Source organism: Fukomys damarensis, unplaced genomic scaffold (assembly GCF_012274545.1).
Source record: "Fukomys damarensis isolate Sample0158 unplaced genomic scaffold, DMR_v1.0_HiC HiC_scaffold_32, whole genome shotgun sequence".
Classification (NCBI taxonomy): Eukaryota; Metazoa; Chordata; class Mammalia; order Rodentia; family Bathyergidae; genus Fukomys; species Fukomys damarensis.
The window spans coordinates 41,075,817-41,090,939 of NW_022900944.1; the positions used below are offsets into that span (position 1 = coordinate 41,075,817).

General features: G+C 38.3%; 1 protein-coding gene across 7 annotated transcripts in view; it reads left to right on the forward strand.

Annotated features, from left to right (window-relative positions):
- The window catches only part of Wwox (WW domain containing oxidoreductase), a 972,155-nt gene that overhangs the window by 249,474 nt on the left and 707,558 nt on the right, over positions 1–15,123 (forward strand). For all 7 annotated transcript variants that reach the window (XM_033757877.1, XM_019205292.1, XM_010609471.2 and 4 more), the window contains one exon: positions 14,270–14,455. In XM_033757877.1, coding sequence (XP_033613768.1) covers positions 14,270–14,455 — 186 coding nt within the window. The remainder of the gene's footprint in view (positions 1–14,269; positions 14,456–15,123) is intronic.

The following is a 15,123-nucleotide window of genomic DNA, read 5'->3' on the forward strand; positions in this document are numbered from 1 at the left end:
AAGAGAAGTTCCGCGTTGCAGATTTTTTTTTTCCTTTCTCCAAAGGACAAGGCTGAGGAATATAGATGAGTTGGTTCCAGTGCATTTGTGAAAAGTTGAATACAGGTGGTTCCTACATCAGGCAAATGGTACCCAAGTGACTGCATTATGCATAAGTAAAAAGAAAAAGTACTGATTGTATGTCGGCTGTGCATTAAAATAACAGAAGACAGGGAACTTAGTGGATGTGTGCAAAGATGCAGAGATATCTCAAGCATTACCTAAGTTGCGGGGATCAGCAACTCAACAGACTTCCTTTTATGTCAGGCATGACCCCATGTATGGTGACACCAACTGATTCAGATACACGCTACGTCCTTCAGGCTTCCTTATCTATTGTTAGGACCTACTCCCCAGTGCTATGGGAAAACAATGTCACTGAGCTTCACAGAGAAATACCCAGTTCCCTCCGCTCTAAATAATTCTAGCCCAAACACTCTTCAGCTTCCAGTTTCTTCCCCTCTATGTATATGTATGAATGATGTTCACATTCTCTGAGTTGGCTTGTAGAGTTTACTAAGTTCCATCGTAGCCTTCTAAGTGTTCTTTCATATCATGACTCAGTTCCTTCAGGAAGAGACCAGGATTTATTTTTCACACGAATAAATGGTAATGTGTCCAGAAAGACATAGTTACTTTGCTTTTTCTCAATATGTAGGAGCTATGTTTGAGGGAAGTTCTAAGATTGTGAGCTTCTTTTTCTCCTTACTCTCTCCCTCCCCATTCTTGTTGTGCTTAAAGTTGATTTTCCATTTTTTTAAATGTTCCCAGGAAGCTACATCATAAGACATCTCCTGAATGCCAAGGGCAGGAGAACAATGGAAGCAACCAGAACGATAGCACCTATGTATCGGACCTGTATTGCAGACATCATTCCAATTGCACTAAGTGTACATTTATCAAATTGATCTGTTTCCCCTAGAAAGCCATTCCCCCAATTTAGAATCAATGAGGTTGTGATTTTGCTGCTGGGACTGTAGATGATGGGATGGGAAAATATAATCAAGATAATGGACGCGAGGCAAAAATTTACGAAAATAACAAAAAGAAGAGTGTTTCCATTTTCTGTTAAGTATATGCACTGATGTTCCGGAATCCACTATAAGAAGTTGTAAATGGTGCATGAAATGAAAAATTCTTGGTGGTCTCCAGGGTATACAGCCAGTGTTGTGTTCTACTCCCAGTGATTGTTTTGGATTATTTTCTCTATTCCAGCTGAAAGGAAAAAATTAATTAAGTGTGTCTAGGTTATCTTGACAGCAGAATCTACTCCAGGTTAATTATTATTTTAATTCTTGATGGTTTTCATCAAGTTCTTGACATCTGTAGGACCCTTAAAACTTAGACGCACAACCCATGACCAGTGATCACCTGAGGTTTTAGAGGTTTCATCTATAAATGTTTAGCTTCTTTTCATTACTGTCCTTCTTAGCATATCCTGGAGGTGCTTGACCAGAGATTCTGAACAGGTGCATGGGACAAATATGTAGGTATTTTCTAAATGTGCAAGAAAATTATGTCAGTGTTTTATATCTCTGCATTATTGGGTGCCATATTTCTGAAGCAGAGCCCAACATCTAGCAAGCTGAGCAAGCTGAGGAAAAAAGAATGTGGCCCATTTCAGAGACTGTCTTCACCAAAGGCAGATTTCACATTAAAAAAAAAAATTCTCAAAGCTATCAAACCAAGTGGGCATTTTAACTCCCTTTGCTAGAGAACACAGCTGTGGTTGAGAGAGGTTTATTAATTTTCACAGGCTCAGACTACCAAGTGAATTTTACCAGTCACATCGTTTTCTTTCCATGGCCTGCTGGAAGTGCACCAAGGAAAGGAATTCTCCTAAGAAAAAACTGCAATGAAAAAATACTCCTTAACTTCAGTTAATGTTTCTTAGTCACCTTTCAATAATATGGCTAACATTTGTTGGGAATGTCTCACGCAAAAGGAAGTTGCACATTTGTTCTTTCTAAAAGATACCCTTTGTATTGATTAGAATGCAGGGTTCCCCATCTTAAATCAGTTGAGAATTATTTCCTGATTTTACAGAATCAGTGTGTGTCAGTATACTATTACATAGTACTCAATACTACCAGTTTAAAAAAATAATCCTCAAGAATATCTATGAAAATATGAGTTTGAGATGCTAACATAATTTTTTTCCAGTATGTCATATGGTGTAAGGATTTTTCAAAGATTTTCTACGTACCAACCCCTGTACCAGTGCCACGCAGGCTGCCTTTTGGCCAACCATGGCTTTGGCAGCTTGCTGAACTGAGAACCATAACTGGGCTGCAGATGCTACAGAAGAGGATTGCTGTGGTCAGCTCGGCTTCTGTCCATGAGATCAAACTTTAACAGCCCTAGTTATGGAAAGAGGGGCCCATCTTTTCACCCTTTTCTGGAAGAAAAAGCTGCTGAATACCTGATGAGACTGCAAAAACAGTTTACTTACTGGACTGTTGGTACTCCTGTCCTTTCCACTGGACTTCAGAGTATTTCCAAACAGGTCCAAGTTTCACAACTTACTCCAGAATGGCCCAGGTGGTGTGATGGTCTCTTTCAAGGAGGGATTGGAAAGTGTTTCCCTATACATAATACTCCACTGAACTCATTCTTTGGCTGTCTCTGAAATGGACTCCCCAAAAGCCACTGTTGTCTTAGTGTTTTGAAGAATATTTAACTTGACATTCTGGGCCTCATTTTTTGGGGGTGCATCTTAACAATTTCATTTGCAAGTCTTCACTGTAACTCCACTCCATGATGGTGGCTACTGCCTGCTCTTAGACTCTTAAAACACTCTTCTCCTTCTTGAGTTTGAAATTATGTGGTTTGCATGAGTTGTAAATGGGCCAGTCTTGTCTCGAGTGCAAAATGAATGTGTCACTGTTGACCACATAGAACCAGATCCACTTTGCTCCACTTCCTGAAGTCAATTTTTAAGTAATAATGTGACGTGACGCATAGGCAGGTAATTGCTATGGATCAAATGTTGTGAGGATATAGTATCGGTTGGGAACTATCTAACCAGATATGTACAGAAGATTGACTATGGGACTCTGATCAAACAAAGACTCCCTTCCTTTTGGGTATTGATTGTCGTCTACTGGTCGAGGTAACATTTGCACGAAGAGACTGTGGCGTGTCTTAGAAGGTATAGAGCAATGTAGAATGGGATGCATACCAGAAGGATCTGAGGGTCAAGTGTTTCTTTGCTTTTTTCTCTGTAGTCCTGGGAGTTGCACTCAGGGCCCTCACACTGAGCTATGTCCAACACCTTTTTTAAAAATGTTTTTATTTTGAGACATATTCTCACTGTTTCTAAGTTGCCAGAGATGGACTCAGACGTGGAATCCTTCTTCTCTAGTCCCTTAGAGTGCTGGGATTACAGTTGCACCCATCACATCTAGCTCCCCTTGAGAGATGTTCTACCTGGAAAGTTGATATTTAATTCATAAGACATACTTAGAACGTTCTGGGGTTGGGTTATTAACAGTTATTGGTAAGCAGACCAATTACTCTAAACAGAGTCTGAGGCCAGACTCTCAGAACAGCTTGTGTGTTGAGAAAGACAGTGGAGGTTTGTTAGAGAGGTTTGTTGGGTAATGCTCATGGGATCCTGGCCCTGCTCAAGTTTGTGTCACTGACAGTTTGTGGTTGGTGACTACTTGAAGGCCAAGCAACTCGTGTAACAGCTGACTTTTCTGCCCCACACAACTGTCTATTGGTCAGAAGTTTAAGGAACTTGTGTTCTGTATTTGTTCTGTCTTTCTGTCAGTCCCACCAGGGTTTACCTTGTAAAAGGTGTGGAAAGCATTTAAGAATTTTTGTATAAAATATTGCTAACTTTCCAGATAGAGGTCAATAGTGAGGAATCTTAGAGGAAGTAAGTGTTCTGTGTGGCCCTTTGGAGGTAGGAATTCCATATAGAATGTGCTGCTGGGAGAAAGTGGGGGGCAACAGGAAGGGGAGAAAGTTTGATGAGAGAACAGGAAGAGATTAGATTTGAGACTGTTGACCTTGAATTTATAGGAATGTTTTGAGGAAGGCAAGGCCAACAGGTGGGTAGGAATGAAACTGTAGAACATAGGAAGTATATTGCCTTCTTTCTCAGTGTGGTGTCTTTTATATTTGAATTAGTGGGTATATGATTTCATAGATAACATTACACTTCCCCACAGATATTAAATATTAGGAAAAATTATAATTTCTTTAAGCCATTTATCTGGATTTGTATGTTTTAATTAATTTAATTAATAAAAGGAGGGGTTATATAAAGAGTAATCATATGTATGCATACATTAAAATGGACCATAGTGATTTATTTGTAGTGTTAGTTGCCCTGCTACCTAGTTTATTAGAGCATTTAAGCACATATTTTTTCCTTTAATTAAAATGTGCACTATTTTCATTTTTGCATTTAACTATTTAGAGTATGATTTCCACTTTGATGTTTTAATATCCTATGCATTTGCTGCAGTAATATTTTAGAAAGTGTTTGGAATTCAAGAAATAACTTGTGTTACTAATTTGTATAACCTATATCTGTGCAATAGAATATAAATATCACATACACAAAAAGGCTGGAGGTAGAGGCTGGAGCTAGCCTCATGGAACTTTTGTCTGGATCCCTGGGACTGAGAATCATTGCTACACACAAGTTTTGACACTGAAATAAAGAAGGTGGGAATGGAGCCATGGGCAGTAGAGGAAGGGCTGCAGGAGACAGGAGTTGAGGCAGTGTTGACCCCAGGAGGTCTAGGAGTGGACGGTGGTCCAGAAGCTGGGATAGGAACGTGAGCCTGGAACCAAGGAGGACCAGTCCTCTGGGACAGAGATGACCTGTCTGACAGAGGGGGAATATTGGATTTACTGAGGGAGAAGCCATTGTTCCTCAGGCAGATGGAAGAGGTTTGGTCTGGGGATGAGGCAGCAGTCAGCTGTTTTGTGACAAGATTGTGTTTGGCACAAGGAAAAAGATTGTGAATACAGACAAATGTTTCAAAACTAAAGACCAGGGCAGGGAATTTAGCTCAGTGTGCTGCGCCTGCCTTGCAAGCATAAGGTCCTGAGTTTGAGAACCAGTATCACAAAACAAACAAAACAACAAAAAAACTGCAGATCTAGGGCCGGGGATTTAGCTCAGTGGTTCGGTGGCCTGCCTTGCAAGCACAAGGACCCGAGTTCAATCCCCAGTACCAAGCCCCCCAAAAAAACCCCCCAAAAACTGCAGACCATTATTAAGAAGGAGGCTAGTACAAAATGTGAAAGTGCTCCAGTATGAAGTGGCCATCTCTTTCCAGGCCTCTTGAACCTGTCTGTGTCCTTTTTCCTTTTCACTTTATTTTTTCTTGATTTTCTCCTGTTTGATGTTTAGAAGATCTGATGAGACTGAAGAACAGTAAAAACAAGCCCATGGAGTGGGAAAGATCGAAAATGCCAGAAAGTGGGCATGGGCAATGAGTGGAGGGAACTTAGGGGTCAGCTGTCCAGAAGCACAGTAGTGGCAGTGTTTGGACTAGGACTCCTTCCATTTTTCACCACCATCCACTTCTCTTTCTAGGCTGATGCACTGCTTACACTACTCCCATCAGAAAACCTGACTGTGTGATCCTGAAGCTTGGCTCAATGTCATTCCTGTAGGCGATAAGCAGGACTCCCACTGGTAAAAGCTGAGAATCCTTCACACCCTAGCTATTGAGGAGTTGTTTTGTGGCCCATAAAGAATGCACTGGCTATCATGGAAGAGACTGTTGCTCCCAAACACCATTCATGTGGTCAGCAGGCTCAGAGAATATCCTGGCCCCACTCAGTAGAGGGGCTTTCTGCATGGATTCATGTGAGGTGTGGAGAGTGCGCTGACTTCCCTCAATTGGAATCTTCATTCTGTTCATGGGAGCCAACTTTTTCTTTCTTCCATCAACATTGACCCATCCAGGTCAGAATCTATGCAAGCAGAAAAAAAAAAAAAAAGTCCCTTAAAATGCCAACTAATAACATCTTAGGGGTTGGAATGATACTATTTTTGTTTCCATTCTGTCTTTAGAGTTTGAACTTTTCCTTTGATATTCTGTAAATATTCATCATCCCAGTTCCTTTTGAATTGCAATGGCTGTTATTCAAAAAATGAGTCAAATGTGCCATTTGAATAATAAAAACCTCTTTAAGTGAGGCAAAGGGAATCATTTTGTTTTGTGCAAGCCAATTAGGTATCTTTACAATTAAAAAAAAAGTCAAGTACTTTATAGTTTCATATTCCATGAGCTTGTTTTTAATTAATAGAGGTGACACATTTTAGATACTGGGTAAGTATCTTGCCTCTGGTGTTGTGCAGTTAACATTAATGAAGGGGATTAAAGTTTGTTGAGAGTGGAGAGGATTTCCCAGGTACTCTGTGAGTTGATTTTTGAGACCTTTGGTCAGTTTCCATTTCCTTGAGAAAGGTTAAGGCAAGAAAAGTTAACTAGAGGAGGAGGAATTGTCATGGTTGCAAAGGTGTAATGTGAAAATTCTAAATGTCCAGACCCATCCTAATTGCAGGTAAACACTACAGGAGTCATCTCTGAAGAATTTAATTTTCTCTTATGGATAAAAAGGAAGGACATAGAAATAAAGGAGGTAGCAATTATTTACCCTAATAAGTAGTAAGATATGAGGACTATGCTTGTCACGAACTGGAGGGGGTGTACTGTGCTATTCCTACTTTTAGGGGAAGATACAGTCTTACTGAGGTTAATGAAGTGGCCATGAGTCAGGTAAGAAAAATAACAGCTCTGGGCTAGAATGTCAGAACTTGGCTCTATCCCTTCGAGTTTGGTAATCTAAGAGAGAAGGTGTGATAGGTAGATATTAATTCAGATAAACCTTTTATTTTAAGTTTGTTCTTATTTATTTGTTTTGGCTATTTCTGATACTTAAATTTTGATCTTATGAAAATTGCTTCCAAACTCTTGCTTTCCTGTCTGTAAAATAGCAATAATAATAAATGTCACATAGGATTATTGTGAGTTAAATCACCTTTATACACAAAACTCTTGTTAAGAGTCTAATCTGTAGTTAATAAAAAAATAAAGAACCAATAATTTTGAGAAATGAACTAAATTATTACTGAGTTCTGGGGTTCAATGGACTCTTCAAGGATTCTTTCCAGGTTCTTGGTGTCCTGAACAAAGAATTGGATAAGACACGTGAAAAAGGTAGTGAGGTTTTACACTTACTAAAGGCAGGAAGAGATGTACGCTCTGTAGAGGGAGATCAAGCCATTGAGAAAGCTTACAGTGGGCATTAATTAAATGGTGAATATCTTTTATATCCCGTTCTTCAGGCTGACATCAGATCTAGGCCTTCCAACCAAAATTGTTTGTTTTTGCACCAGAAGACTTGAAGATAGCATTTTCTGATTGGTCCCTGGTGCAGGGCTTGGGAACTGTTGTCTGCACATGAGCCCTAGATCTCTGTGATTGACAGGTCACGCCCACTTGCCCAGCCAGTTGGCCACCATCCTAATCTCTCACCTCAAAAATGAAACACATATTCAAGATGAAATCTAAAGTAGCTCAGATAGAATCTAATTGCCCATCTTTCCCCTTTTTTCAGCCTAGATTCTTTCCTGAGGCTCTGCCTTGCTATAAAACTTGGATTATCCCAGCCACATATCAGCAAGTTTGCTTTGATTTGAATCGGGACCCTGTATGTGTGTTGTTAGTAGGCCAGATACCTCAAAGTATTTGTGCCCTTCTTCAGAGAGTAACTCGGGTTTTTCCTGCCTTGACAACAGTGATAAAGAGTATATGTGATTTTAAGTCAGGTAGGTGATAGACTGGAAAATAGATCGAGCACCAGAGTGCATAAGGCAATTTCTAAATGATCCAGATTGCCTCATGATAATGAGAATTTATGAATACCAAAGAAGTGATTTATAAATATATTTCTTTCTAGTCACCACATTAATTTATGCTTAATGACCAAGCATAAAAAGCTTTACTATTAATTCCTCACAGATTCTTCTACAAAATAGAAGAGGAAAGAATACTTCCCAACTGACTCTTTGAAGCAAGTATTTCCCTATGTCAAAACCAAACAAAGATATCTACGAAAATTATAGACCAGTATCACTTATGAGCAGAGACATAAAATCTTCAATGAAACAGTAGCAAAATAAATGCCATGATATATGAAAAGGACTAAATGCTATAGCTGAGTAGTTTCATAAAAGAAATCCAAAGTTATTTTAAAATAAATAATCAATCAATTTAATAGATACTGTCCAAACAATAATATCTCTGTAGACTGAAAAAAATTATAAAAGATTTAACATGATTCCATGATAAAAATGCTCCAGAATCTTAGAATAAAAGGGAATTGCTTCAAGCTGATAAGGGCAGCTGCAAAAAGCCCACTGCTAGCCTTGTATTTAATACTGAAAGCTTGAATGCTTTTCCATTAAGATCAGTAAATAAGACAGGAAGTTCAGTGCAATCTCTTCTACAAAATATTTTACTAAAATTTTTGGCCAGGAAAATTGGGCAAAAGCAAAAATCAAATGAAAAACAAAAAGTAGAAAGAACGAAATCCATACCAAATTGAAAAAAACAAAAATAGTCAACCAGCCTTTCTTGCATGCAAAATAATTTTGTATGTTTAAAATTCTAGGAAATCCACTAAAAACCTATTAAAACTTACAAATGAATTCATCTGGGTTGCAGGATTAAAGCTCAATAGGGATAAGTCAATTTGTTTCTGTATGCTGGCAATAAGCAATTACACCATAAGGCAAAGAAAGTAATTCTGCATGCAGTACCATCCAAAAGAATAAAATACTTGGGAATACTTTTAACAAAAGATATGACACATTTCTACTTTTAAATCTATAAAATATAGATGAATGAAATTTAATAAGGGCCAGGGATTTAGCTCAGTGGTGCCATCGCCTGCCTCACAAGTACAAGGCCCCAGATTCGATCCTAGGTACAAAAAAAGAAAAAAAAAAATCTAATGATATAAAGACATCCCATGTTCATGGATGTAAAGACTTAATATGGTTTAGATGTCAGTATTTCTTAGTTGATCAATAAATTTAATGGAGTCTCTTTCAAAATCCCAGATGTCTTTTTTGCAGAAATTCTTTTTGGCAGAAATTTAAAGGTTGATCCTGAACTATTTGCAAATGGAAATGGCCCTGGAAAGACACAACTAGCTTGAAAATGAAGAACAAAGTTTGTGGACTTCCGTCTCTCAGAAATAAAAACTCTAGTACTGTCTGAAGTGTGGACATGTAGATAATAGAATTGAGAGTGCAGAACTAAACCCTCATATGATGAATTGATTTTTCAGCAGTGGTGCCAAAATAATTCCGTGTGAGAAGGGACAGTCTTTTCACCACATGATATTTGAACAAATAGATATTTTCATGCCAAAGAATGAAGTTATATTGTTTGTATTCAAAATAGCTGAAGATGGATCATGGAACTAAATAGAAGACTAAAGCTGTAAAAATTTTAGAAAAAAACATAGAAATTTATCTTTGTGATTTTGGGGTAGAGAATGGTTTTATAAAGGCAACCCCAAAAGCACAAGTAACAACAGGTAGAAAACATAAGTAATTATTTATCATAATTAAAAGCTTTTGTGATACAAATGATATCGTAAAGAAACTATAAAGGCAACCTATAGAATGTGAGAAATACTTTCAAATTGTATATCTCATAAGAAATTTATATCCATAATATATAAAACTTTTATAATTCAATACTAAAAGAAGAGCCGTTAAAATTCTGTGTCATAATTTAGTTACTTTCCTGTTGATGAAACCAGATAACCAACACTCATAATTTAAAGGAGGAGAGGTTTAATTTGACTCAGTATCACAGGGTTCATTCCAAGGTGGTTGGCTGGCTTCAAGGTGGACACATCATACCCATAGAGCATGGTGGAGCAAAGCTGTGTACCTTGTGATGACCTGTAAGCAGCACACAGGAAGAAGACCAGGGAGAGATAGATACACCCTGCCGAGGTACACCCTAGTGACCCATGTCCTGACTCCCTGTGCAATGGATTAATCCAATCTAACTATAACTCCCCATGATCCAGTCACCTCTCCAGGAGTCTCAATCCAGTCAAATTAATAATAACTGGCACACAGAGAATCTGAATACACATTTATACAAAGAAGATATACTGATTACCAATGAACACATAAAAGGATGCTCACCATCATTAGCCATTTGAGATATGCAAATAAAACCACAGTGAGATACTGTTTCATGCTCTCTAGAATTGCTAAAGTGAAAAGCCAGCAAATATTATGAGGACTTGGAGAAACTTGAATCATAATACTTTTCTGATGGGAATATAAAAGGAAAAACAGCTTGACCCTTCTTGAAAAACTAAACCTAGAACTACCAAATTACCTATACTCCTGCTTCTAAGAATGTACTCACCAGAAACAATTCATTTACAGTAACTAGCAAATGAATTTCAATAGCGGAAATATTTATTATAATCAAAAGGTAGAAACAAGGCAAATCTCCCATCAGTTGGTGAATGGGTAAATAAAGTGGGATCTATCCATACAGTGGAATATTCTTTGGTCCTAAAAATGAATGAAGTACTGACATATCCTACAATTTCCCTGAACCTTGCAAACATTACGCCAAGAAGACAGTCACAAAAGAAAACAAAGTGTGTGGTTCTATTTATATTAATCCAGAATAGATGAGTCTATAGTACAGAACGTGGATTAACAATGTGGTATGAGTGGAAACTAAGCAGTGAATATTAATTTTTATGAAAATATAAAATTGGGGATGGTTGCACAACTCTGTCAATAGAGTAAAAACATCAAATTATACATTTTAGGTAAGTGGTGCAGTGTGTGAATTGTATCTCAGTAAATAAAGAAATTAATTCGTGCTTATTGTTGAATAGCAGGAAAGTGCCAAAAATCATCAAAAGGATCAAATAATCTAGTGTTCTCTTGTCTACCCAGAGCTAATACTTTCTGTATTTTCTTTCTTGCTGATTGTATACAAAGAAATCCCTTTTGGAGGGAAGCTTTATCAGTTCACAGTTACTTGTACAAAACTTGATTTCCTGTTTTTATTCATTAAATTGAGAAACTTTGGAACTTCTGACTTAATCCTTGCTTATTTAACCATTCTCCTATTGCTGGATATCGCGATGCTTTGAGTTTATATGTAGTGTTATATTTTAGTTCATTTTTCATAATTATCATTTGTCTTTAAGAGTAATTTATATGCATTTTGGATATTTCTTTAGGACAGTATCTTCGAAGCTCTATAGTTTCCTCAGGCTGCCATAAGAAATTACTACAAACTGAATGCTTGAGAGCAGCAGAAATTTGGTCTCTGACCATCTTTAGAGCTAGAAGTCTGAAATCAGGGCATTCACATGGCTGCATCTGTCTGGAGACTGAGGAAGAGGCCATTCCATGCCTCTGTCCTCGCTTCTCCTTCCTGGTAACCATCCTTCCTGCTGTCTGGCTTATCCATGTCTCCCTCCTCTCTGCTTCTGCCTACATGTGCCTCTTCTCACCTTCTCTCCTTTGGAAAGGACGCTTGCCATTGGATTCAGGGCCCGCCTTAATCCAGGAAGATTCCATCTTGAGATTCTCCATTTAATTACATTTCCAAATAGTTTTTTCAATTGAAGTCACAGGCACAAAGTTTGCAGTGGACCTATCCTTTTGGAGGCCACCTTGCAACCCACAAGAGGAGCAACAGCGTGGTGGGGGGGCAGGTTGTTGTGGGGGTCATGTGGCCCGTGTGCAGTTAAAATGGGGCCTTAATGTGCGCAGAAAATTAGAAACCAGTAATACGAAGACTGCCTAAAAGTTGTCCTGCTTTTTGCTCTTACCATGCTCAGGCAATTAATTCTAAGTGATGTTAATGGTAAAATATTGCTCCTTCTTGGGGTCGCTCTTCCCTCTGCCCTGCTGCCAAGGTGTCTGTGCTTGGAAGCAGGATTCTTGGGTTTTTAATGTGAAGTTTTCCTATGCTCGTGATAGAAGTTTTTCAACTTGATGTCTGGGCTGCAGAAATACATATTCCCACCAGCTTTATAACGTATAATAAAAACATATAAGTAACTCTCCCAGTTTTATAAGTAGAATTTGTCTTAATTTTTGCTTTTCCTAGAGTTGACCATGTTGAGTCTTCCATTGCTTATTTATAATATAGTTTTACAAATTTTAAAAATCTGTAAATACTTCTATTTAGGGTATGCTTTTCTTTATTGGTTTGTAGTAACTGTGTAACAAAAACATGAGGCTTTCATATTATTGCGTATATTTACCAGTTTCTTTTTATTTTTTAGGTAACAGATTATTTTCATTTTGTATCAACTTTTCTTTATAGTCTCCTTTACTGAATACCAGTGTTTGCTGGCTTTGCTCAAAAAAACAAAGCGACTACTCTATTTCATGAGAAGGGAGACAAAGTCAGCTGTTTCAAACAGTGAAAAGTTTCTGTGAAAAGAACAGTGGAGTTTTTCTGATGCAAGTGTAGGGAAGGTTTTCTTTTCCCATGTCACAGAGGAGATGTCACCTACAGAGCCATTGTCTGAGCACTGTGTGAAGAAAACTGAGCTCCATCAGGTTCCTGACCCTCACTTTGCACCCAAAAATCAGAAGCTCAGAGGTCTTGGATGAGTGTCTGCGATGAGGCAAAGATGCAGATCTTTGAACACTTACTTCAGTGCCTTTTTATGAGCCGATCTTGTGCTTTTTACCATTGTTAAATATTTTGGCTAAATTCCTGAAACAATAGTAACAATAAGAAGAAGAAGAAGAAGGATTCTCCGTCCTCTTCCTCTTCCCCGCCTCCTCCTCCTCCTTCCACTCCCTCTTTTCTCTTCCCCCTCCCCTTCTCTTTTTCCTTCTTCTTCTCCTCCTCCTTCTCTTTCTCCTCTTCTTTCTTCCCCCTCCCTCTCACCTCCTCCTCCTTCTATTTTGTATTTATTTATGTGTTTTCCTTGTTCCAAGAAAGAATTTTCTTATTATAATGCATATTAATTATGGAAAAATGAGGAAAATACATGTAAGTCCCTGAACAAGATAATTTAGGACACTTTGGGTCCCACCAGCCTCTAGGGCCTTTTAACATTTTCATGTACCCTTCATTACCACTCTTTTTGGTCCTTTTCTTGTGGCTGTTTATGCCCATATGTAATTCTACGATATTATATGTTTTCTTTATAGTACAAAATAGATTTGTTGCTATTTTAATGGCTTCATATTATTCTACCATGGATATATTCTACTTCATTTAATGATTTCCCTATTGTATATTTAGTTCATTTTTAATTTGTTGCTTTTATGTAATAATTACAAATATTGTGGGTAGCCTTGAAAATATTTAATTGTACAATTCTTATTTGTATATTGGGATAGTTTCAGTTAAGCCCAGTGTTTTCATGCGGACTTAGGATTTTATATCACTGGAAAGCATAATAGTTAAAATTGTATATTAGGAAACAGATTACATATATACACATATATATATATATATATATATATATTCTTATATATAATACACACACACACACACACATATATATATATATGAGAAGAGAGATTTTATATACACCTCTACTTATCCAACATCAAGCTTATTTTCAATGTGTATTTAATTTGACCCCCCCAAATAATATATTCAATCAGTGTGTGTGTCTATTCAGACAGAGCTCTCTCCCCCTTGTTGACTTAGCCCCTGCTAAGCACTGGTCCTGTGTCAGCCTTTTTTATAGAATATTTTCTCCTTATTTATTTTTTTTTAATGTCTGTTTGAAAGTACTTGAAAGTCTATTTCTAATAAAGAAGTATAAGATGAGACCTGAATGGATTAGGATACACACAGTTCCTTAACTGTGGAACCTGGGCTCTGGCTATGGTGACCAGCGCATCCCAGTTTGTCTTGTGCTGTCTGCCCTTCAGCACCCAAAGTCCTATATGCGGGAAACCCTCCTCACCAGCATTGCAGGACAGTTGCCCATTCTGATCCACACTCATCTTGAGATCTCATTTCCAGCAGCTCAGTTGTCTTTTTTTTTTCAATACTGTGGGTTGAACTCAGGTCCTTGTGCTTGAGAGGCAGGCGGTGGCACCACTGAGGTAAATCCCTGGCCCTAGCACATCAGTGTCTTCAAGACAGTGAAGTGACGCTCTTGGTTGTGGAAATGTTGAGCTCCATATAACGCGGGGTGTTTTATTTTCCAGGCCTCTTCACGTGCTTGTGTGCAACGCTGCGGCTTTTGGTATTCCCTGGAGCCTCACGAAGGACGGCCTGGAGACCACCTTCCAGGTGAACCACCTAGGCCATTTCTACCTGGTCCAGCTCCTGCAGGATGTTTTGTGTCACTCGGCCCCTGCCCGTGTCGTCGTGGTCTCCTCTGAGTCCCATAGGTGGGTCTGGATTGAAAGCTTTTCACCAATGAGTCATCTCCACCTCCCGCAGGGCCCTGTTGCTGGAAAGAACTCTGATTAGGCATACAGTACCCCGAGAAGCCTGAGTTGTGCAGCCTGCTTCCTTAATTTTTCTTGGTCTTTTTGTGCGTGTGATTGCGTGGGGGAGCTGTCTGTAGTAATGTGTACTGTTTTTACAACTATACTCAAGCTCCTCATTGATTTTGCTTAGAGATGGAATAATAATTGATTAAATCTGAATGGCATGACCTTTATTGATTTGTAATTCAACAACTTCAACATCTTACCAAGAAGAATGTGCAGTTATTCTAGCAGGAGAAACAGTGCAATTAAAGACTGTGAGATGAAATCCAATTGTTTTATAATGAGAAATTAGGGAATTCAATGCAGGCGTTAGCTGTGTAATTGTGGAAAGGGAAGTACTGTAGTTAGAACATATTAGAAATCTGGCCATGCCTCTTTTGGTTAAAATTTCAATTAAAGCATCAGATGGCACTTCTCTTCTATTACCATTAGGAGCATATTCAGTTGACTAAAAAGACATTTGAAAATTTCATCGTATTTTCAGCATATTTGTTTCTTGAGTTGGGTAAACAATGGTTTGTCTAAAGAGCAGCACTCAGAAAAGACAAAGGGCTTGCCTGGTG